General features: G+C 35.5%; 1 protein-coding gene across 6 annotated transcripts in view; it reads left to right on the forward strand.

The window, feature by feature from the left end:
* The window catches only part of LOC128231219 (splicing regulator ARVCF-like), a 46,285-nt gene that overhangs the window by 15,864 nt on the left and 4,515 nt on the right, over window positions 1-25,906 (forward strand). For 2 of the 6 annotated variants that reach the window (XM_052943750.1, XM_052943749.1), the window contains exons 4-21: window positions 2,933-3,063; window positions 11,975-12,010; window positions 13,544-13,739; window positions 15,707-16,083; window positions 17,531-17,806; window positions 20,650-20,790; window positions 20,951-21,083; window positions 21,287-21,440; window positions 21,670-21,819; window positions 21,949-22,205; window positions 22,422-22,538; window positions 22,869-23,020; window positions 23,344-23,585; window positions 24,076-24,148; window positions 24,330-24,486; window positions 24,773-24,923; window positions 25,269-25,401; window positions 25,690-25,783. In XM_052943750.1, the coding sequence (XP_052799710.1) occupies window positions 2,933-3,063; window positions 11,975-12,010; window positions 13,544-13,739; window positions 15,707-16,083; window positions 17,531-17,806; window positions 20,650-20,790; window positions 20,951-21,083; window positions 21,287-21,440; window positions 21,670-21,819; window positions 21,949-22,205; window positions 22,422-22,538; window positions 22,869-23,020; window positions 23,344-23,585; window positions 24,076-24,148; window positions 24,330-24,486; window positions 24,773-24,923; window positions 25,269-25,401; window positions 25,690-25,783 (2,970 nt within the window). Of the gene's footprint in view, window positions 1-2,932; window positions 3,064-4,290; window positions 4,560-7,676; window positions 7,988-11,974; window positions 12,011-13,543; window positions 13,740-15,706; window positions 16,084-17,530; window positions 17,807-20,649; window positions 20,791-20,950; window positions 21,084-21,286; window positions 21,441-21,669; window positions 21,820-21,948; window positions 22,206-22,421; window positions 22,539-22,868; window positions 23,021-23,343; window positions 23,586-24,075; window positions 24,149-24,329; window positions 24,487-24,772; window positions 24,924-25,268; window positions 25,402-25,689; window positions 25,784-25,906 lie in introns of those variants that run through there. The other 4 variants (XM_052943752.1, XM_052943754.1, XM_052943755.1 and 1 more) reach the window with 4 other exon arrangements.

Below are 25,906 nucleotides of genomic sequence, written 5' to 3' on the forward strand. Positions count from 1 at the left end.
ACTCTTTGAACAGAGCGATTATTTTCCATTGAAATAAACTGTTTTTAAAATGTTTTGATACTATGTTGTGAGCTCTTTTTGATTTTAAACCATAATACGACTTTGTAACTGGGCTAGTCCCTGTAGTTTTTCATTGTATTATTGATACAAGTGGTATGTTAATGGGGTTTCTTGCTCATTCCATAGGCAATTGGCCCATGGAGGCGTGTGGCTGAGCTTATCAGTAACCCTGTCGATAAAATGAAGTGAAAACAGTTCCTATCATGAATGTTGATAGGTTTAATTGCATGATTTCTGGATGAGTAACATCTGTAAATATAAAATATAATTCGTTTAAAGCCTGTATCCACAGAGAACCACAAAAGTTTCTTTCTTTGTGAAATTGTGTTCTGGTATACCAGCTTCAGGTAATGGTATTTAAGTGCTGTGCATTCTCATAATTGTCCCTGGTTCTTGGAAAAATTGCATGGCCATTAGTGTGCTGCAGTGGACAGACTCATTCCTTTGACCAATTGGCCACTGCATTGATTATTGACTTAGCCCTCAAGCTGCTGCTGAAATTGAGAGTGTGAAATCACTGCTAATTTTATCCTAATTTCCAAAGGATTTTATGGACGTGCCAGAATTTGGAGAATTTGCAGTTTTTTATTCTGTAGGAATTATTTGTTCAGTGTTCACAGTCTTGAGCGGTTTGTTTACTTGAATCTTTATTTTAACCAATACAGGCATTATGGTTAAATTGGATGTCACTTTAGATACCCAGATATGGAGATTGTTTGTTGAAAGCCTTAATGTACATAAGTCTTTCACAGTTGTAAAGAAGTGTAAATAATGTACACACTTTCCTAACATGTTTTGGTCAATAAAACTTAAGATTTAAAGGTAGATTAAACTTGTTTGCATTCTCACTAGAGTTTAAAAAGATATACATGTTTTTGTGACTCAGCCGTGTGCAATTTCTTAAATATAGAGTTTTTACCCATCTTTTGTATCATGCATTGTATACCAGTACCTTGCATTATTGTAAAGTTGGGTAGAATTTCACTTCAAGAATCACAGCAGTGCATTGTCATAGTGTTTCTCCTTTCAACGTAAACATCAGACATCATCTCTGTATTGCTGGTTTCCATGCTGAATGTAATGCAGGTGTTTTCTGTTTTAATGACTAATATATTTAATGATTAGCAATTATGAATTGATATATATATGTAAGATTTTATGCGGCTTAATAAAAGACAAATGTTTATGATTTTGACATTCTCCTTTTTTGTATGATCACTTATGTCTGTAAACAAGTTTACATCATAAAGACAAATGTTTATGATTTTGACATTCTCCTTTTTTGTATGATCACTTATGTCTGTAAACAAGTTTACATCATAAATGGTATTTCATTATTTAATGGGCAAAGAATTGAATGACATGCATGGTTGGACGGTGTGTAATTAGCCTGCAGCAGAATTTGTATGTGTAGCCTCTCGCCTCATTACTTTGAATGCTCACTCAACCGTTATGTTGTTGATATGTTTTGCATCATATATTTGGGCTTGTAATAATCCACATACATTGTACGTCTTTATGCACCAGTTTTAGTTCCATTGGTTGATTTGATGCTGGCCTATCGGGAACCTGTTCTTAATTTTGAAAATCTTGTCAATTTTGTTTTTCAATACATACACTGAAAAAGTTTGACCTGTGTTACTATAAAAAAAATGTACCCTGTTTTTTTATATTTAAACTTTTTTTTATCCGAAAAAAATGTTTGTTTCAAATAAGTTTTTATTTGACATATTTTGACAGATCAGTGGTCCATAGTAACTGTTGTAATGATAGTTGACAAGTTTGACTTATATCCATTTTAACTGAAACTTGCCTTCAGGGTCATGGCTGTCGAAATCTAAATAATATTTTTCCCATGTCTCATAATGTGGAGTATACTGTAGGATTGACCATTTCAATACACTCATGTTTGTAGTTTGTTCATTGTGGTGGACTGGATATTACTAATTTTGTGTCTGTTCAGTCAGAGGATAATTTGTATTGTATTGTCAAAAGATTGGATTTATTGAAAGCTGAAATGTTTTATACTTAGGGAAAAAAAATAAGGTATGTTTCTCCTAAAAAACCTAATGTTCATGAGGTTGGTGTAATGTTCTTGGTTTAGGGCGTATAGGGTTATTGTAACAGAAACAAAACAGCCATTTCAGTGTTGTGTTTTATGTTTATGGTTCTTTCTTTATACGGCTATGGGTTGTTTTGTGGTGTCATAAAATGCAAGCATGGAATGTAAATGCTTCATGGCTCTTGTAAATTGTCTTCTTTCCAGGACAAAAACAACTAAAAAGCTTAAATAAGCTTTTATTATGCCAAACAGAACTTATTGTTATGTTGCTGGTTTAGTATATTCAAAGTATCTTGCAATGCAAATGAATTTTATTTGGACAATGGCGTAAGCATGTTTGAGTGCATGAGAACATTGGTACCTCATACTTTCATAATAATCATTATATCTATGGTTGTGGCTAGAACCTCTTCCTTTCGCATTAATAACAAGCCTACCATATTATTACTGTATTAATCCTATTATTCTCTATTCATATTGGCCCAATTGTTCAGAATGTTGTAGTTAAAGTTAAAAAATATTGTTAACATCATCGTTGTTAACTTTCAAATCTTGACTGCGGTGAAAGTTTTATACAGTAGATACGCTTGTGATCAGCTGTATTTTCACAACATTTGAGACAACTGTTGCAGCTGTACTTGATTTATTTAAATATATTAGCACGTCATAAAACATTTTACCTTTAAATGTTAACAACGATGTTGTTAATTATGTTGCTAACTTTAACAAAGTTCTGAATAATTGTCTCATTGTGTGCTTTTTTTCAATCACGATAGTGTCATTTTCCATGTTTCACTTTATACATTGCAGTATAGAATAGGGTCAGAGACTGAAAGCATGAATAGCATAAGTAGTACAGATGATACATTCCAATGGGGTGGTCCCCAGGATGAGTCTCTCCGATACGGAGACGAGTCACACGGGCTCGTGGACTCCTGTCTGTGAGTATCTACTCGGAAAACTAACCCTCTAACCACCCATGTACCCGGTGCCTAACTAGCTTAATTTGGCTGCTTCTTGTGTACCTGTTCACATAATGAGTGGCACTACATGACTGTAGTATGTCTTGCTTGTGTATGACAGACGCTGTTGCTAACAATCATGTCTTTTAGCTGCTGGTAACATAGCTGTTGCTAACAACCATGCCTTTTAGCTGCTGGTAACATAGCTGTTGCTAACAACCATGTCTTTTAGCTGCTGGTAACATAGCTGTTGCTAACAACCATGCCTTTTAGCTGCTGGTAACATAGCTGTTGCTAACAACCATGCCTTTTAGCTGCTGGTAATATAGCTGTTGCTAACAACCATGCCTTCTAGCTGCTGGTAACATAGCTGTTGCTAACAATCATGTCTTTTAGCTGCTGGTAACATAGCTGTTGCTTACAATTATGTCTTAGGTTGTAGTGTGTGTTTAGTTTGTACCAATTGAAATTAGAATGATGTACAGGCCGTGGCTGACAGTGACTTCAAAGAGCTACAGCAGTGGCTTCAAATGTGCCAGTTCTTGTTTGTTATTGCTGAACGTTGAAACACAAACTTACAATTTCATAAATTAATCTAATGATCAAGGAAATTAAAATCCGAAATTTGGCTGTAAAGTTCATTGTTTCATTCATGTTAGGAATAAACAGTTAATAATTCTTCAACATTTCCGTATTATATATTGATCATGTTAGTGTTTAGACAAAAATAAATACCCTGTGAGTTTATCTTAGATAGTGAAATACCTTGTGCTCAAACTTTCATGGCATTGTTTACTTTTCGTGACCTTTAAAGGTGTCGAGTGAAAATGACTACATTTGGACGCATGATTAACAGCGTGGTATTTTGATTGGCAGCTTATTAATTACCTCCATAGAGAGTTATTTACTGTAAATAATGAGACAAAAGATTAAGTTTGAATTAATTATATATTGTGTGCGCTTTAAATACACAAACTCACAAGAACAAGAAAGTGTTGATAATTTCAATCAAGTGAATATAACATTATTTGCAATTTTGTGGTTTTATTGACTTTTGTTATTCGGAGTGTTTAACTATCCCAGATAACCCATGGAATGCATACATTCAATTATTTTGACTTCAGTCTTAATATATACCAGCAAGATTATAAGTTTAGCTGCAGTTCTGCTTTGTGTTTTGATCTAAATTTAGCACTGGCTTCGGATGAATGCATGAGAAAACTGTCTGGTTTAGTCCATATACAGTTGCAATATATTACCTGTGCTGACATATTGAGTGGAGAAAGACTGTAAAAAGTCGGGCCTTAAGTGTTTATTGTGTTTCAGGATTACATGAACTTGTTTCGTATGAAACTAGTGTTTTAGTACTTTTATGTTGACGGAATATAACATCAGTTTTGTGTGTGGTAATCAAATTGAATTGGTGAATAACATTTCATTCTATGTGAAACTGTGGCCTTATTTCGATCAAAATGGTAAGCAAATGGTTATCTTCAGCAAAAATCATTTAATCTTGGCAGTGTGTTCATGTTCGGTTTGTCCCACTTGTAAACGATGACCCAAATTCCAGATGTATTGGGCTTTCAAGACCAAGTGTAGATTGAGTTGTAGTGCTTATATTCATTGCAGGATTTACAGAAATGCAATTTTGCTAAGTTATTTTACATTTTGTTTTAAATGTAATCTTGGTTCAAAAAGTGTAGGATTAAATGTTACTTGGGTCATAAGCTCAATGACTAATAGTTATTGTGTAAGTAGAACTAAAGAATATTTAAGTATTTTGTCTACAGAATTTGTTAAGCACTCTAAACATAAAACGCCAATAGTTATCAATTTATGTCATTTATGCCACTGTTGTTTTAAGACAGAGTGCTTTCTGTTTGAGTTTCCACTGCGCTTTTCATTTCTTCAATAAACGAGAAATAAATTATAAAGTATTTCAATAAAAAACTATATCACATAGATGTAGCAGACTGATGAATGATACCTCTTATTGTATTGAGTATCCCCCATAATTCATTCTATTTTCTGCATAACTGTCTGGTATTGACATTTCTGGGAAAAGATGAGTTTCTGCAGCAGCCCTTCATGTGTTATTATTTCCATTTTTTTTTTTTATAAGAAACCAGTTTTATGTATAGGAATGTTTACCCTCAAGGTGGTGGATTAAAAGTGTTTTTGTTATCAGAGAGAGTGGAAGAGAACAATGAACAACACACCTTGTGGTATTATTTTGTAGGTAGAACCATCATCATACTTGATGAAATCATTTGATCTCAACTTCACAATAAAACAAAGAATCTTGTTTTCGAAATGGACAAAGGAGTTAGTGTAGGATACATGAAACTAGAGATAGCTGGAGGATGTCTGGATATATAAGGCGAAGACTGATTTTTCATTGCTTTCATTATTGTTGTCAGAGTACTTTCTCTTGATAATGTCTACTTGAGTATTATCTGGGTAGAGTCACAACTGTAATTACATCCAACATGACCATAGCTGCTTCAGAATTGCCCTTGTACTGGGGGGCGTCACTTCTGTTAGTGTTCACGTAGTTTGATTGAACAGAGTTTTGGGGATTATAATCCACACACTGCTTCGCTTTACAAGTTAACTGTTGACCAAAACTTTGATCTTAAATTAAAGTGAAGCACTAGGTATTTGCCCTTCTTTATGGTACTCATCCTCAATATATAAGGTATAAGGAGCTAGATATATATTGTTTACTTTCTTTCTCTACACACTAAGGAAAATTGTTCAGTTCATCTTCACAAAGCCTGTACAGTCATTCTTTCGACATGGCTTGATGCATGTCACCTTGTTCAAAACCAGCCTTTGTGGTTTTACTTTCTTTGATTGTGTGCAAAGTTGGTAATTCTATATCATTTAGAGGTTATTTAATTTTTGATGAATCATTTTCACTGGTTCACTGCAGATTTTGATTTGGATTGTTTTGTTTTGGTTTTGACACCAAAGGCTGTTTGCAATTTATCATGGGCAATATATTGAAAATGTCAAATCATTTTTTCAATCTTGTTTTGAAATTATGTTTTATTGCAAATAGAACATTACATGTCTGTTTGTAATGTTATAACATGTCTGTTAATAATGTTGCACTTGATCGACTTGAATCACTCAGCTCTTTGATGAGTATTTCAAAGATATTGTAGGAATTATTATATACAATTCATACAACTTTGATTGTGGTCTGATTGTTTTGACATACCGGTAATAAAACTATTCTGTGACAAGTGCTTTTTTTTTTGTACTAGTCAATTTCTATGGAGATTTTTCAAATTCAAGCTGGAATCATTTATCTATGGTTGTTTGGTTGCTTAAGATGTCTCTGGTATTTATTCATTGGAGACATTCTAGAGATTACCATGCAATAACACAGAACACCAATAGCCTCATTGCTGGACCAATAATTATTACAAAAAGCTTTTTCTTGTCTCCTATTGTGGTTTTAGGGGTCGATACTAATGGTATATTTGCCCATTGTCTAGAAAAGTGTGGTTGTTGGACTGTTGATTTCAGATTATTTATGGAGTAAATATTGAAACAATTAGTACAGGTATGCTAAGAGCTTTTGTTTGAATATTTAATATTGCCATTTCTAGACTCAGTTCGGCTAGGTGAGCAGACTTGTCAACTTCCTAGGAACTATATTGCAGTGTTTTGTAGGTATTGGCCAATTCTGCCCGCATTTATTTTGCAGTAAAAAACATTGTTTATTAACTTTCAAGAATATTGAACTCTGTTTAATATAATGAATTAGCTACATTTGAAAGCAATCCATAGGCAATATTGATGAGCCATTGATAGGTATGTCACATACAGGTATTATGAGGAAGTGAATTATTGATGACCTTTCATTGCTTGTATTGTCCCATTGGCAACTCCAGTAGCTTCAGCAGCAGCCAATGTTATGAGAAGGTAACTCATTTAAGACTTGAAATGGTCCTAAATTGCTTAAGATGAATACTGCATAACTCTTGACAGATGTAGTACCTATTTGTGTCATTTATTATGATTATTCAGGTAGATTCTGCTGATGTTTATGCTGTAAATATTGCAAAACCTTTTTATTCTGTAGAAATTCAGGTTTTATCTGACAGTTTAATGTCTGTAGAAAATAACGTTTCCAGTAACCTATTTTTTCATTAGTGTTTTCATTAATGTCTTTCATCTTTGCCAAGTTTGGTACTTATTGATACATCATCATTAGATTAATGACTAATGTTACGGACAGAAGTGAACATAGTCATGAGGATCAAGGCAAGGGTGCAAGAGTTTGTGCAGTAGCTGCTTTGTGTTTTTTCCCCCTATAAAATTGCTGACTTTAATATATGGATGCATATTAAATTTATTTAATTACCATGTGTGCATGATTTGAAATGAATTTTAATTTATGTCATAAACTTATCTTGAAGACATCATGAATGCTGCTTGGTGAAGCAAAAATGGTAAACAGTTGGCAAAAAATAAGTTTCTCTGAGTTGAAATGGTATTGATTTTGTGGGAGAGAAATGTTACTTAAGTAATCCAGAAGGGTGCACATGGTTATTTACATTATTAACTACTATTGGAAATATCGGAGTTATAAATATTTCAAATATTGAATCTTGCAGATTTGAAAAGAAGTGTAGATTTATGGGATAAAAATGTGATTGTCATGTTATCGCTTAAGCCTGGTTGTGGGAAAGTTTACAAGTGATAGTGGAATGCAATGGTTGTGACCGGCTGTGAATATTTTAGCCAGCGTGGAATGTAAATGGATACCTAGTCATCTTTTTGCCAGGAGATATTTTTGGTTGAAAATTGGTGATTTCTATTTATTCTGGATCTTTTTTTCTGAAACAGGATCGTTTAAACTGAAACAGTGAAAATATATATGATGCAGGTAAAAGACAAATCAAATTATTTTTTTCATATAATGCTTTATGAGCCTTCAATTATTCAAATTTTTTATTACTTGAGAGAAATATATTTTGTCAGGGAATGGTATGGTATGTATTGACATGACTTAGATGCTAATTTTATCTTAATCTTAAAAGCTTAATCAGATTTTAATTGTCTGCATCAGGAATATTGTTCAGCTCCAGGAATTTCTGTCATCTCAAGGATTTTCTGTCAGCTCCAGGAATATCTGTCAGCTCCAGGAATATCTGTCAGCTCCAGGAATACCTGTCAGTGCCAGGAATATCTATCAGCGCCATGAATATCTGTCAGCTCCAGGAATTTCTGTCAGCTCTTGTTACTGATGTCATGTCAATTATTTTTTATCAGCTCATGGAATTTCTGTCAGCTCAAGATATAGTCAGCTTCTGGATTTTCTGTCAGCTCAAGAAATTTCTGTCAGATCATGTTTTTCCTGTCAGCTCATGGTTTTTCTGTCGGCTCATGGAATTTATAGTCAGCTCATGGACTATCTGTCTGCTCAAGGAATATATTGTTTGCGCGTTAACTTTCTTACAGTTTTAGGAATTTCTGTTGGCTCATGGACTTCTTGTCAAATTACTGTATGTTTAGAAAAATCTAGTGTCTACCCTGTAGCAACATTCCTTACAATGCTAGTCATTTTGTATGTTATCGGAACACTCAACATAATGATTATTAATGTGTATTATGTTATCTATATTTATTGATTGTTAGATAAGTGGACACATTCTTATTTACAAACTGATCAATCAGGTTTGTTTGACAAGTCATATATAGCCAGGCCAAGCTCAGGTTATACCCAAAGCTTTTCAAGTAGTCACTACTTAGGTTTCAGTGGTAAGTGGTATTCTGCTTTCTCTGTAAACCCTTCCTGTTTGTACTGTCCTGCTGGGTTGACAGCAGTTGACCTCATGACTTCAGTAGTGTTGTGAACAAAGGCTTCCTAGTCAAATAGCCCCCAAGTCAAATAGCCCCCATTTTGGTCAAATAGCCCCCACTCACATTTTAAAATTGGTCAAATAGCCCCCAAAAAACGCCCCCACTTTTAAAAAAAAATTATATGTAGGTATGCATGCTTATTTTATTCCAAAATATTTTTAAACCTTTATTTTACAGAATGAAGTGCAATTAACATTATTTGTATATTAATAAATCTGACAATTTTACCAAGTAAAATCAAACGTTTTAAAATATTACTTATAAATAATATATTAATATATAAAATCTACATTTAAACTACAGTTTTTTGTGTTTTTTTCTTGATTTTAATATTTATTACGCATCGAAATTAAGTAACAACAAGAAATTTTATAATTAAACTTTTTTAACCAGGTTTTCACATAGTGAAACCTGGTTATTAGAATGGCGAACATCGTTGTTCGGGCGGGCGGCCGGGCGGCATCAAACTCACCTATGAAACTGAATAACTTGAGTAAGGGTTGACATATCTTGACCAAACTTGGTCTTTAGAAAGAGTTTATGGGTACCTTTCATGTGATTGCGTCTGTGGTACCTACGGTCAAGGTCAAGGTCACTGTTACTAAAGTTAGAAAAACGGTTGAAACTGAATAACTTTAGTTAGAGATGACATATCTTGATAGCTCTAGTTATGTATTCTTTTGAAATTATTGCACCATGTTCTTTTTAAAGTAAATTAATAATTGTTATTTCCAGGTTGTTTGTTGTTGTTTTTTGTCATTTTTGTGAGTAAAATTTGATGATTGAAGTAAAATACAGGCTGTACCAGTATGCAGTGATTGTGGCAAGCATAAAGTCTTACAAGCACGTGCCATGTTTTGACATTTGAACATGAGAAACTTTAAATGATAGCAGTATTTGAAATACTTACCGGAGAATTGTGTTCTTTGGAACTTGTATCTAAGGCAAGCGTCTGTATTAATTAAACTCGTAAATAAACTGATCTTGATCGAAAAAAACAACACTTTTATAATGGGTGTTCCATAATAAGTTACTGTTCCAATTTAGGTACTCACCCAGTATGTATGTCTTGTAATACTCAATAACAATCCATAGATCTTTTTTCCAATTTACATCCTGGAAAACAATGTTCCATTTGGCCAAACAGGTTGGAGTATCCTTATTTTTTATCAATTCATTATAAACTTTTTACTTACTTTGGTTTCAAGCAAAATATCCTAATTTGAACATTTGATAAAATATCCTAATTTGGGGCGTTTTGACCAAATTGGGGGCGTTTTGACCAATTTTTTCCAAGTGGGGGCTATTTGACCAAAAGTGTGGGGGCTATTTGACCAAAATGGGGGCTATTTGACTTGGGGGCTATTTGACTGCAGAGCTTCTGTCCCTCTGAATGTGTTATGAACATAAGCCATTTTTTCAAGATCATTATCGTTTAAATTCAAACACTGTCAAAGAGTTTGCTGATGCAAAAGATGGGAAAAGGAAAATTAGATAATAATTATTTATATAAGAAATAATCTTTTTGTGTTATCAATTATGCCCATTTTATGAGGATCTAAAAAAAGAGTCGTGCTTTGTAAACAAATTATAGTTGTATAGTATTTGCTGTGTAGCATAAATGAAATAGAGATTATGCTTGTTGGACTGCAGGGGCTGTATCCACTTATGTCTAGAGTCTGAGTTGGAGACTTGAGACTCGCTGCTGCAAATCTTTATTTCATTGAAAAATAGCTGCTTGAAAAGCAATATTGGTAAAAATTGCTGCATATGTTTCAAATGACAGTTTATAATTTCAACATATTTTGTCAAGAATAATTGCATAAAAGATGTTTTGTAACACTATATGGGCCAGCGTCAGGAGACTTGGAAATGCACATTTTCATTTTATTGTAAAATTACTCTTAGACAAGAGCAATAATTCTAAAAAAATTGTTTATCTTTTTAAAATAAACTGTTCTACAATTAGGCTCCCATCTTTTGTTAAAAAAATGGTTATATTAACAACTTTTTGAAACATTTTCGAATTCATTTTTCTGAGCCTTCTATATGGGCTCTCAGTGAGTAGATGTGTGCTGGATCGTGATGATGGGAGTCTGTTCTTCTCCTTGAAAGATCTCATGATGAATTATTTTGTTATTCTAATTATCATATCACTTAAATTCTGTGCAAAACTCAAATATTTACACTCAAATTCCCACATAGGAGCTATACATTATCTTTCAAACTGTATATTGACTGAAGTAATATTGAGAGAAGATTCCCTTCTTTTGAAATGTGCCAGCTTTTCAAAAAAGAAACTTAATACTAAAATTGACAACAAGTGGCGAGAAGTGTAGGGCACACTGATAGAATAATTACAGGACTTATTTTCTTCTCTCAAATGAGAAGTTTAAATAGCTGATAATCTACATTCAAATTAGAAAATGAATGCATTGGGAAAAAGTTTTAAGATTTATTATCAAGATTATAAGTTATATTTTATTTTATAAACCAAGAAATTTGAAAATTAACAAGCAAATTAAAATTTTATAAAATTGCTGATTCATTTCGGTATCGAATAAATAATGATTTATTTTAGTGTTCAAATTTACCAAACTATTGTCTGCTGGTAGTCAGTAATGTATTGCTATAAAAAAACAGCATATTTCTCCATGAAGTGTTCTCAATTTCACAATGAAAAATAGAACATAACATTATATCTGGATTATTTACAGTTTTGCTACCCGTAATTACGAACATGTGCTGTTGTTGGAAGGTGCAACATTGGCTTGAACACTGCCGGATTTCATACATATTGAATGGAAAATGAATCTAGCACACAATTCAGGTTGAAATATTCCAATGTGTGTTGAAAGTAAATCTGGTGTTTTGGTTAGCTGGTTGAGCTTAGTATGTTAGAATGGAAAAAATCTGTGTTTTAGCGTGGGTAGGGATTGATAATGGATCATGTAAGATTTTGACTTAAGTGGTTTACCTTTTTAAAAGTGTTTTCATTCTGTATTTTCAGACACGAATTAGAAAACCGTGGTACAATGCAATTTGGGTAAGTTTGTAAATGTGTTAATTTTAACTTATTACATAACAACGATTGTGAAACAGTTGTTACAATATTATATAAATCACTCTTGTTGGCACGATGTTCTGGGAGAGTGTGGTCTTGTGTTGTGGGGGAAACCAGAGTACCCAGAGAAAACAACCCACTTCCTGGCTTGGTGACCACAAACCAAACTCACATGTTAATGTGTTGTCTACTATTATGTTCATTATGTGCATTGGAAACCAATCATGGCATTAAGAATTCAACTAAAAAATAATTTGGGGTGCAATATTTTCGTAATCTTAGAGACAACTCTGGAAAAGTAAATACACCTGAAAATATCAAATTCTACGTTCCATGCCAGAACCTTGGTCTGTTTTATAACAAAAACAATTTGAACATGCATGATTCATTGTTAAATTATGTACAGCTATGTTTAATTGAGGTATATATTTAATGACGATTACGTAATTGAAATGGCATCCTGGTTGACAAATTTTCGGGAGATAAGATTGAAAGCTTTATTAACAAATATAATCTTCTAGTCTGGATTTTTAATAAAACTAAATTTGAAAATGCCTAAAAAGGGTAGGGTATTGCAGAGAAGGAACGGAATTATAAGGGCACATTGTATTACTTGAATTTTTATGGATGTGTCAATAATGTTAAAACTGAGTTTAATTGTATTTGTTTTGGGTTTTAACAGTCAGACAAAGTTTGTATGTATTTATTATCGTATAATGTGATATCATTTAAGTTTTTGGCATGAAATTTCATTGTTTTTTAAATAAAGGACAATTTCGTTGTAACTTCAGTTCATACATTTTCATTTTTTAAATAAAAAAAAATAAAAACTGCAATCCCTTATTGTTTAAAATAAACCGTGCGCCGATCTCGTGCTATCTGTCAACTAGCTTTATAACACTTGCTACTGTGGTACATTATGCCAATTCGGTTAGCGCGCTATGTTAATTATTGATTGATTGGTAAATCAAGGGGCATAAATGCACCCACTTCAAGGATATAAAATAGTGAAGCCATTGAATTTCAATTAAGCATTTTTGCAAACTGTGAAAACACAGAAAGGGAGTAGCTCGAAAATAATCGACTAAATATATACCATAGAACAAAGTCAAGTGCCGTAGCTCAAATACAGGAGGTTAATAATAAGCATGTTTTACATGTTCCTGCACAGGAGGTTAATAATCAGCTCTTTTTAATGTTCCTGCAATGTCATACAAAAAATCTTCGATTGCAAGTATACAATATTTGTGTGGATCTTGAATCCGTCGATTACCGAACCCATGGAAACCATGAAAATGTTAGTCCAATGAATAATAACGATTTTACAGTAATAATTTTATAAATAAAACGGAGGCAATATCTACTCATAAGCTTTAACCTAAATGTACGAGTATTATAATATATGGGCAGATTTTAACATTCAGGAAACTAACAGGCACTGATGTATATAAACAGGACATGCTGTGTTCACAAATCACAAATTCTAAATAACGCTCTCTTTCTCTCCCTGCACAGTGAAGTAAATATGAACTACATGGATGACCAGTACGGAGAAGGGCGGGGCGGGCCATATAGCGGAGACTACAACTCGTACAATGGGGGCCCTCACCATGATCCCTATCCTGGCGCCCCCCAACATGACACCTCCATGCACTCTTCACATGTCTCCCTACAGAGCACAGGCAGCAACAGAAACAACCCTCGCGCTCAGGTAGGCATTGGGATAAAATTTGTCAGTGCCCAGTCTTCATGTTAACTACTGACCAGCTCCTATGTTTGTGCCCAATCTTCATGTTAACTACTGACCAGCTGTGATGTATGTGCCCAGTCTTCATGTTAAGTACTGACCAGCTCTTATGTTTGTGCCCAGACTTCATGTTAAGTACTGACCAGCTCTTATGTTTGTGCCCAGTCCTCATGTTAACTACTGACCAGCTCCTATGTTTGTGCCCAGTCTTCATGTTAACTACTGACCAGCTCTTATGTTTGTGCCCAGTCTTCATGTTAACTACTGACCAGCTCTTATGTTTGTGCCCAGTCTTCATGTTAACTACTGACCAGCTCCTATGTCTGGGCCCAGTCTTCATGTTAACTACTGACCAGCTCTTATGTTTGTGCCCAGTCTTCATGTTAACTACTGACCAGCTCTTATGTTTGTGCCCAGTCTTCATGTTAACTACTGACCAGCTCCTATGTCTGGGCCCAGTCTTCGTGTTAACGACTGACCAGCTCCTATGTCTGGGCCCAGTCTTCATGTTAACCACTGACCAGCTGTTATGTGAGTGCCCAGTCTTCATGTTAACTACTGACCAGCTGTTATATTTGTGCCCAGTCTTCATGTTAACTACTGATCAGCTCTTATGTTTGTGCCCAGTCTTCATGTTAACTACTGATCAGCTCCTAAATAATGTTCTCAAGAGGCAGAATGGTGGAAAGGCTGTAAAACAAGTATCACCAATGTAGAAGCATTTCATATTACAGTTGAACACTTATTCCGAAATCGTAGGGACCCAACAAATTATTTCGGAATAGCGATGTTTTGGATTATCAATTATCTGCAAATGACAGCGTTTGCAAATTATAGATGACGTGAAATACTAAGTGGTGAAGATTGCAATGTTGGTTACACTGACTAATACGATTCACTCGGTTTGAGTTATCTTTCGTATACAAAAATATATGTTGATTTAATGTTTAATAATTGTCAAATAATTTGTTATTATACTTCTTTATTAAAACAACATAAAACATTTAAAACAAAGATTTTGCTGTCATTTGTTGATGAACAACTTCAAAACTGCTGATTCTACTTCCGGAAACTTGGCACCGCGAGATTTTTTGCGTGCAGGTTCAATACCTCAGGAGAGATATAGCGACTTTAAGTCTCTCTTTGTTTGAGCCATGTGGAAAGTGTGCTCATCGGTATGCCAAATGCTTCGGCGATTTTTGTTTTGGATTTCATTCCACCCTCCACTTCTTTTATTGCGTCATACTTCTCCTAGTAGCTTTTCGAATTGTGGCGCCGTTTGGAACCCTTCCCTTTTATTACCGATCCAGATATCCTCCCAGGTTAGTTACCAGGCCCTTCTCGATAGCGGGTCAAGTGAGCAATGGGGTGATCAAATTTGATGAGATAGACATTTTCGAATGATATTCAGATTGTGATACTCAGCAATTATATACACACTACATCACCCAAATGAATCCCCTTTTTATGACATCGATGTTTGTAACATACGCATGCTCAATGTCATTCTTTAACAAGCGCTTATTGTGCTCCATTGTCACCTTAAGCCGATACCTGAGTGCATTCGCAGTATGGTGTGAAAAACTAAGACATGATCGAGTTCGAAATAAGAATGGATAAATAGGTGTGAAATACCAAATCGGGACCGTTATTTTAACTTCAGAATAGAGATTATTTCGGACTAGCGATTTCGGATTAAAGACCAAAATTTAAGTTAAACAAAGAAGGTGTAAAATCGGGACCGAAAAATATTTTCGAAATAGCGATAATTTCGGATAGACGGTGTTCGGAATAGCGGTGTTCAACTGTATAATATCTTTATATTATTATCTTTCCATGAATGTTTTCTAATGTATGAACTCAGCTTATGAATAAGTATAGACTAAACAATTGAAGTGAAAAATAAAAGTATGTGTATTTGTTTCTTGCAGCTGAAGTTAAGCAATCAGAATCTTGGCAGTCGATCATCAATTCCCCTTGACCAACACAATGACAACTATGCGCCCTACTCAAGTCTTCCGCAGCGTAACTACGAGGAGTATCCGGGCGCCACAATCCCCTCTAATGGTTCCCCGCGGGGTCCAGGCACCCCCACAAGGTTCAATAACAACAACTATTACGATGATTATGGTAGCAATTATCGTAATAGTCCCCTAGCTTTTGAACCTAACACGCCAGTCGGTTATGGTGAGCCTGAGGGCTATGGTGAGCCTGAAGGCTATGGTGAGCCTGAGGGCTATGGTGAGCCAGGTCCCATGCAGCAGTTTCAACAGCCAGACACCTCATTTCACAATGATTCATTTTCTAGGTACACACATTTTGATTCTAGATCTGAATTAAAGTCCGCATTTGTGCACTTGTTCTTTCGAATTATGAAATTTTTGAGAGACACTTAGTTGATTGTTTAGCCTGGAGTTTCTAATTGCAATTTAACTGTTTGTTTGCAAAAGTCCATTATATCTGTTACCTGCTAAATTACACCTGTTCTGTACATGTAGGTAGAATATTAACAATGTTTTGAGAAGAATGTGTCTGGTTGAATGAGAGAGAAAGGTAGGGTAAGCTTTGCTGCATTGGATTCTGTGGACACATTTGTCAAGCATTTGCATAACAAAAATAAAACTATGAATATTGGATGATAGTATTAATGGTTGAATAAATGCCTTGAAGTCAATTTGTAGAAATATTTGACCTAATCAATGAAATCTCTTTTGATCTTTAAAATATGTTATAATTTACTTTGGTTATTACAAGCTAATGTTGTTTTTTTCTCAAATTTATGTGAAAATGTTTACTTTTCACTGTTTATTTTATTTTCTATAAAAAATAAAGGCATGTGAGAAAAATGTGTCCATATATGCTGTCTTCATGCATGCATGCATAATAGTATATGTTCTCAGAGATGGTGTAAAACTGGGAAACAATCCAGAGGTGCTTTTTTACTAACATTCTAAATTACAAGATTTGATGAATAACAATCTGGGAGGAACATTATTTCATATCATGTTTGCACTAAAAGAACCTGATTGGATTAAAATGTCAATACAATAAATGATGTACTCTTGGCATGGATAAATGTTAAAAATTGAAATGCCCTTTTGGAAAAGGAGCCTAATTATATAAAAGTTGGTGGAATGTATGTGTGTAGCAGAATGGCGTAGTTGTGTATGTCTAAATCTGGTAATGATTATTATATTTTATGATATAAGTCATAGTTAGAATGATGCTTTACTAACTAGAGGTAATGTGTGTTTGCACTTAATGTATGGAATGTGCAAGTAGAAGCCTCATCAAGATGGAATGCCTATTAATGACTTAATTTGCAATTTATGAAATAATTTTCATGATCAATGAAAAAAACTTGTCTTGGAAAATTAAATGATACATTTGATTTTCTTGATGAGGTTTCAAGCATTAATGCTAGGGTTAGTTGGAATGCACAGACATATATTTTTGTTGTTGATGTTCTTGTTGTTTTGACAAAGATTTATGTTTTTCATTTTTGATATTTTATTTATCAAGTTCTATATAACTTTATACGTACTTGTAGGACTATTTATTAATAAATATAGCCTATGCCACATACATGTAGTCTTCATTCACGAATTTATTTACATGTAGCTATAAAATAGCCAATACTAAAAAAGTTTAGTTTTTGTTTAATAAAGTAGAACTTTAATTACCCCCAGTATTTTATTTATCATAAGAAAGCTTTTATTTGAGCACATTGATCACCTATGAACATCCCCAATCAGGGCTCCACCTGTAGATGACCGGTACGGAGGTGGGCCGGTAGAGGACAGTTTCTACAGGCAGTCCCCGATGTTGGAACGTCAGTATGCGGGAGGGGCACCTCCACAGGAGGGCAACTACATGGACAGTCCCCTGGGTGGGGTAAAGCCCCCCTACGCGGATGATAGCTTCCAGGGTGAACCAGACAGTTTCCATGCTCAGCCGGACGGCTACCAGGGTCAACCCAATGGTTACCAAGTTCAACCTAATTACTCTGGCTCTCAACAGATGATTGACAGGTACATTTATATAACATTTTGCAGAACTTCCTTCTGAAAATGGTCTATTAAATACTGTTTGATGGAGAGAATCTAGTTAAGTTTATGTTTGTCATCTTTTCTTGAAATGTTCTTACAGTGAACAGTACAGTCAAACCTATATTAAGTAGCCACCTTTGAGAAAATGTCAGACTGGCTGCTTAAGACAGGTGGCCACTTAATCCATTTAGGAAAGTGCTGCCGCTTAAGCTTTGTTCAAACTGAGGTCTATTATATATTATTTAAATGAAAAATGACTGGATCTTCAACCACCCCCACCACCCCACACCACCACCATTAGCACCATCATTAAAGGGAACAAACACCAGATGGTCCAAAAAACGGCAAATACAGTATTTCCTCAAAACAAGCCTAGACATGGCAAAACGAGCTAGTATGTGGCCGATGATGCATCATTTTACATGATTTAAAGAATAAACAACTGAGTTTCCCTGTTTAAAAATAGCATGGAATGGCCTTCCGATTTAGAAAAGCGGTGAATATTTTTTCCGAACACCATGCATTGTTTCACACACTAGCCTGTCAATAAATGTTTAAGCCAACTTGGTCATTTTCAGCAGTGTTAATCTCTTTCAAAAGTTTCCATCAAGCAATTTTATCACTGCTGTTCATCTGTCAGGCTCTGTGTCTACATTGTTTTGCAGCAGTTTCTGCTTCCTTGTATGTGATGAGTGCTAATACATATACGAGGGCTGTCCAGAAAGTCCGTGCACACGATCTATAAATATGCCTGCTATGCTAATTGTGAAACATGATCTACATGGTTTAAAACAACAAATATATTTGCACCAATCAAGAAAATTTTATTTATTTTCGTTGATAAGCATAGAAATAACACTGTAACAAAGTCACCAATAAACGCATGGACGGCGCACTTTGATCATAACATTGACGTCACGCGACGTGAAGAAGGCGTTTTATATATTGCTCGTGTTCATTCCTTCTCGAAATATTCGCCCCTATGTGCGATACATTTCCTATGCCTCTCAACCAACTTGCTGAAAATACTCCAGTACCAGGTTTGATCGTATGATCTTACAATAGATTTTCATATCTGTTTCCGCGTAAGTCTGCTTTAAGCCTAGGGAAGACTGCAAAGTCCATGGGTGCAAGATCCGGATTGTATGGAGCGTGTTGAAGTCTGTTAAAACCCAGAAAATTGATTGTGAGTAGAGTTTCCGGACAGCGGTGCGCTGGTGCATTATCTTGGTGAAATAACATAGCATCCAAATTCATCTAGGACCTTTTCTTTCAAAGTGCATCCATCAAATCCGCAAAAGAAACTGTTCGCCTTCACACTGAAACTGGCGCAGAAATTCACCCGACAAATACACTCGCTTTTCTTTTTCTTCAGGTTTTAGCAAACGTGGCATCCACTTTACACACACTTTGTTTATTTGAAGTTCAGATATTAGAATATTGTGAATCACAGAACGCCCTAAACCCAGTATGTCACTTATTTCGCATACTGTGCGCCAATGGTCGTCGTTAATAAGGGTAGCGACCTGCTGTACAGTGGCGGCATCAGTAGATTTAGGCCGTCCGCTTCTTGGCATATCAGCAACGTTCGTCTCACCGTGTCTCAACGGTCGTGCCACTTAAATACAAGGCGTCGGCTACAGGTACTGCCTGTATTTCCACTGCAAATTAACTTCCATGTGTCAGTAGGAGTCATTCCGGCGTTTACACAGATCTTTATGACACTACGCTACTCCGTACGATCATTCGTTACTGCAAAAAAACAAAGTAGTAGTAGGAAGGGTGGGGTTGTGATGCCAACAGAAATATAGCAACTAATTTTAATTCATAATTTTATTTTGGTTTGACTTTAAGGGTAGATTTTAAATTATTTATAGGTGAATTTTTAAGACGATCACTACAATATGATTATCATATTTATCCTTGTGCACGGACTTTTCGGACAGCCCTTGTAAGAACACTTTTTTTAAACTTACTGGGAATACTACCTGGTAGATTTTTGAATTTTAAAAATACACAAAAAATAAGTTGATCGCAAAAATGATAATGGCAAAAACAAAAATATTTCTCCAAATATATATCCATGAATGCATACATAACTACATTAACTAGTTCAATTTTTAAAGAAACAAAATTAGATTGAAAGCACGCATAATACCAAGGAGCTGTAAAACAAGTGGTTCATGGGTCTGTGACAATGAATGGTAAATGTTCATTTGAAAATAATAGAAATCTGTGCACTTTGAAAATCAAAATTAAAATGAATACAAATCTTAACTTATTTTTTCCCTTTAAGTAACAATGCAAACTGTAAATCAATAATAACTGATGTTCTTTGTTGGTATTTGATCATACATTTGTAATAAATAATGTTTATTTAAGTACCTATTCATTAATTTTGTTAATTATGATCAAAACATTCCCCAATGTCTTTTCAACATGCTTCCTCAATGAGTAAGCACGAGGGCCAAGCATGTGATGTGATATGCATTTTGATTTGATGATGGAAATATCGGAGGCTGTTATACTTTTTCTTCAACGTCGGTATATAATTATAGCTGTGTATTGGACAATTTATTAGTGGAAGTGTCAATGACAGGGGATAAGTGGCCAATAACAAGTGTTTATATGGCTTCAGGGGATCAAAAATTAATGACTTGGGCCACGATAGTCAATTGGCTGCTTAATGCATGTACGTGAACTTTATTTAGAAAAAATGTACAGGATTAATTTGGAGTGGCGGGATAATACAGGTGGTCTATTAAAACAGGTGGCCATACAACTAGGTTTGACTTTATCAAGCAACATGTGATGTCTGTGTTCAGGTATGCTGAACCAGTAAACGACAGTTACCAGGATGAACCGCCGAGAGAGCTGCGTCACCCTGACGATGGCAGGTACCCGGAGGATGACAGTTACCAGGGACAAGATGACAGCTTCAGAGGACCAGCTCCACAAGAGGACAGGTACACTGATGTTGACAGTGGCTTATAAATATGTGTGATAACATTACCATTAAAAGTGTATAATAATACTTTTACCAACCTTGTTTTTTAATTAATGTAGAATGTAATAAATATTACATATTTGATGTTTGTATTAATTATTTTATAAATCACTCTCCAGATACAGAGGGTATCCAGATGACAGCTACAGAGGTGACCCAAATGATCGCTATGACGACCAACCAACCAATCAGAGCTTCCAGCAAAACCATCCAGGCAACATGCCATATGGTGATGAATTTTATCCAGAAGAGGTAGGTGCATGATTTTTCGTGTTTTCCCAATCTCTTTATCTTTTGTTGAAACTTTTAGTATGTCAAATAGATTATTTTGTAGCGTTAGATTAAAATCACTTGGTTCTTGTGATGTATAATAAAAAAACAAAGAAGACATAACTTGTATCTCTTATGTACTTGTTACAAACTTTCATAAAATCTGTCATTAAATTAAACTACAGGACACAAGGCGACACGAGGGCCTGCCACAAGTTCAGGATGACCCATTTGCGGATGATCCCTTCCGACAGAAGCAGCGGAGCCTTCAGCACCTTCAACAGGCGGAGGACCCTTACCCCCGCGGCCCCTCCCCTGGGGCAGGTAGTGACCGCATGGGTAAGGGCAGCATCCTGATGCCTTAATACTGTTGTTAAAAAGGCTCATGCAACAATTATCACTTATTTTTATGCCTAAATGCTGAACAGAAAAGTCTTTCATAAAAATTATGTGGGCTGTTGATGACTTAAATCTTGTAAAACTGATAATCTACTTAAGTCTATTGATTTCTTTAGAAACAAGTATGGTTTTGTTCCACTTCATTGGGGTTTTCCATTTATATGTACAGGTCCAAGCAGTTTACATGACAGGCCACCTGGCTATGACCATATGGACAATCCGGAGCCCCCTGGTCGCTACTTTGATGATGGTCTGGGTCAGCCACAGATGAATGGATACCCTGAGGATGAACAGGGGCCACCATCAATCAATGATGGATGTAAGTGAAAAGACAGAAAATTGAAATGTTGTATAAATGTGATATTCAGTCATATTTACTTGATGCTGACATTAAACTTATATTTAAAAATCTACTATTAATTTACATTTTTCCTGTCCTGTGATCCAGCAATGCGTTGGCGATCCCCAGACCTTCAGGAGGTGATTGACTACTTGAGTCACCCGAGTGATGCAATAAAGTCCAACGCTGCAGGGTACCTGACCCACCTGAGCTACATGGATGACACCGTCAAAAAGAAGATACGGGGACTCGACGGAATTCCGCTCCTGGTGGACCTATTGAACAGCGAGTACCATGAGGTTCATAAAAATGCCTGTGGGGCCCTGAAGAACCTCTCCTACGGTAGACTGAATGATGAAAACAAGGTAAACTTATCAAGTAGAGAATGTGTTCACCTTGTAAAGACATATCACAAGTTTAACAACATATTTATGCTTTATAAACATAACTGAATGATATTTAGGCTCGAACTTGAAATATGTAGTAAATTCAATGCTGCCGGTTTGTAAAATAGAAGCCTATTTAAGAGCTATTCATGTGTTTCAAGTTTACCACATATTCTAATGTATTTTGGACTTCAGAGGGCAGTGAGGAATGCGGGAGGAATCCCGGCGCTGGTGCGACTACTGAGGAAGACGCAGGATGAGGATGTGAAGGATTCTGTCTCGGGAGTACTCTGGAACCTGTCATCATGTGATGTAGGTGATCATTAATACATAAAAATTGTAGAAGATTTCACCAATGATTTTTGCGTGCAGAATTATTAAAAGAATATGTATAAGTCTTAGGTAACTATTAAATATTATTGATTCATTACCCATTGTCCCACTATTTGAAATGTTGAAATATTTTACTCATAAAAAGGTTCAATAAAGTTAATGCTGTATTGTATAATTGGAAAATGGTGTTATTGAAGGCAATCTGTGTTCTTTCTCATTTCGACCAAGAGCAATCAACTTCAACATTTTAAAATGTTATATGTTTGTTAAAGAAGGCCCAAATGTATATCAGCCACTGTTATTTCGCAGGAGCTGAAGAAGCCTATAATTGACGATGGTCTGGCGGTGCTGGTGAACGTGGTGATCATCCCGCAGTCAGGCTGGGAGAAGCGCGGTCTGTCCCCCTACCAGGCACAGGACTCCTGGACAACCACCTTCAGAAACGCCACAGGTGTTCTCAGGTATTCGGAGTTCATATACATTTCTGTAAGATTATTGTCCAAGATCAACAAGGGTTTCGTTGATTTGGATCAATGTTTACATGGGTTTGAAATAATCCCTGGGATGTGATGTGCTTCACAGTTTAAGTCCACTTGACTAAATTCTACAAACTCCTCGGTTTAGATCAGTGGTGCATTTAGCTTATACAGTTAGAACTTATTTCTTGAAACAAAAGCTGCTAATTTAAAGTCAAAATTTGTTCACTAATTGATGTGATTATTTAAATAAAAAAATTCAATATTTGTACTTTTACAATTACTTGATTGTTGTAAATGCTTTACAGGAATGTGAGTTCTGCAGGGGAGGAAGCGCGAAGAAAATTACGCGAGTGTCAAGGACTTGTTGATTCATTAGTTCACACATTACGGACTGCTATAGATCAAAACAATGTGGACACTAAACCAGTGCAGAATTGTGTGTGTACATTACGGAATTTAGCATTCAGAATACAGGAAGTCGAGGACCCAGACTTTTACAAAAAGCGTGACGCAACATTGAGAAGACAGAAGAAACAAGAAAAAGGCAGTATGTGCGATTTCTATGCCTTGTTGGGTTAAATGATTCCTCATATAGAAATGGTTGCAGATTCAGGCATGGTTGGAGAGTGAATTTATTGGAAGAATTATTCCATTTTATGAATCTTGTCTGTATTGCATTGAAACTTACTCTTCAAATCTTCAAGGGGCATTATGTTAAAAAAAAGCTCAATTGTTTAGTGTGCTTTTAAGGAAAAGAGTTTCAAGTTGTGTCAAAACTGTGTGGTGGTGGTTGTTGTTGCATTATCATGGAATCTCTTGTACACAGAGTCACAATAGCCTCATGTATATGTGAATCAAGTCCCATCACTGTCACTAAATAACCTTGATTTATTTTTCTTGGTAAACTAAGAAAAATGGATGAAAGGCATCCGCTGCAGAGCACTTTTGAAGAACATAGAACTTGTGGCGGTGTAAGGGTTTGTAATTATAGTAGATATAATTGAATATAGTTTTGAGCATATTTTATTATTTTTCAGCAACGACAGGGTGCTTTGGTGGAGGAGGAAAGAAAAAAGCAGGACAGAAAAACAAACCAATCATTGATGACATGTAAGTTTCAATAACTTCCCTGTGTATTTTTCTTAGAAGCATGTGTTTATCATCTGATAATGAGTGTAAGGATACTTTCTGAATGAATCATGAAACTGGCTTTAAGGAAATTGCAAACCTTACTTAGCTAACCTAACTTTTAAAAGGTCTTTTGTTAAACCTCGCCATTACTTACGTGTAGGGACCAACCAAAGCTGCCACCAACAGCGAACAACTACCGTGGTCTGTGGGGTGTAGATGCCGTGCGCTACTTCCTGCAGCTTCTCACAGGCTCCAACCCCACCATGTTAGAGGCTGCGTGTGGAGCCATACAGAACCTCGCTGCTTGTGACTGGAAGGTAAGCATTTGTATGTGATAGGTTGAACTGTAGTGTTGTGGTATTAGGTATCTAGTAACATGCCATGTATGGTACTTGTCACACTCTTGTAAATGCAGCTTTGGATTTAATTCAGGCTGTGAAATACCAATGTGTTAGATATGTAGTTTAATAAATTAATCAAGTATGCTACCTTTCCTCTCATTTCAGAAACTTTTGGCATACAACAGGGTCCTTTCCCAAAAATAATACAAAGAGTCAATCTGATTTTGAAATACAGAGTTACAATATTTGTTTTATACTGCAGCCTGCGACAGAGATCCGGGCCCTGGTTCGTAAGGAGAAGGGACTTCCCAGCCTTGTGGATCTACTTACTTTCGAGGAGGAGCGTGTTGTGGGAGCCGCGGCAACCGCACTAAGGAACCTCTCCATAGACGAGCGGAACAAGGAACTTGTTGGTGAGTACATCAGTAGTGTTATATAATTATCCTTAATGTTATAGAATGGATCCTGTTTTGTATAAGATTTATAAGAGTTGATGTTGTTAAGGCTGAGTTTATTACATGCATGTTTATAACTGTTTCGTGTTAATTAGTTATACATAATTGGTTTCTGGTTATATATACCAATGTGAATATGATCATTGGTTTGAAATTATTGAAATTTTGTTGGCATTACTTTGTAAACTATCTATGTACCAGTGTATGGTCACTATCTAAGCTTAAGTGTATGGCAGATCATGTGTTCATATCAGAAGTGCCAAAAACCAGGTGATACGTGATACATTTACGTGATGCTTGCAGGCAAATATGCCATGAAGCAGTTGATCAGCAACCTTCCCCAGGCGAACAAGCCACGAGAGGTGACTGATGAAACTGTGGCTGCTGTTCTCGCGTGCCTTGATGAGGTCATACAGCATAATGTAGACTTTGCCAGGTAAGTCATAGCTCAATTTGTGTCATTAAGTTTCATCTTGTTGAAAATCTTGCTTCACTTCTTATTTCTAAAGTGATTGTCATTGACTGGGTAACTGATTATTGCTTAACATTGGGGGCCAAAGAATAGAATGGTGAATTTTGAATATCAGAAAATTGATCATTTACATTATAACATCACTAATGTGTTTGTGTTTATGTATATTGTAGTACGCCAAAAAAGCGATAAGTTACAGTTATTTAAACGGCATTTTATTGATAATTAGTCTTAATAATGTGTCCCCTACAGGTCATTCTGCATAGAGGCAGGCCTACCCAGGTTGATGTTCTTGTTACGAAACCAAGAAGCATTCCAACCCAGGCCGAGGAAGTTTGCCATTGCTGTTAGTATACCGTTTTCTTGTGTTTAGCAAAATGTAACTTCCAATTTTTGTGTATTCTTAATAGAAGTACAATATAATTTATTTAAGTTTTTTCTAAACAACATTATGGTAAGCAGGCAAAAA

This window comes from Mya arenaria, chromosome 4, assembly GCF_026914265.1.
Source record: "Mya arenaria isolate MELC-2E11 chromosome 4, ASM2691426v1".
NCBI lineage: Eukaryota > Metazoa > Mollusca > Bivalvia > Myida > Myidae > Mya > Mya arenaria.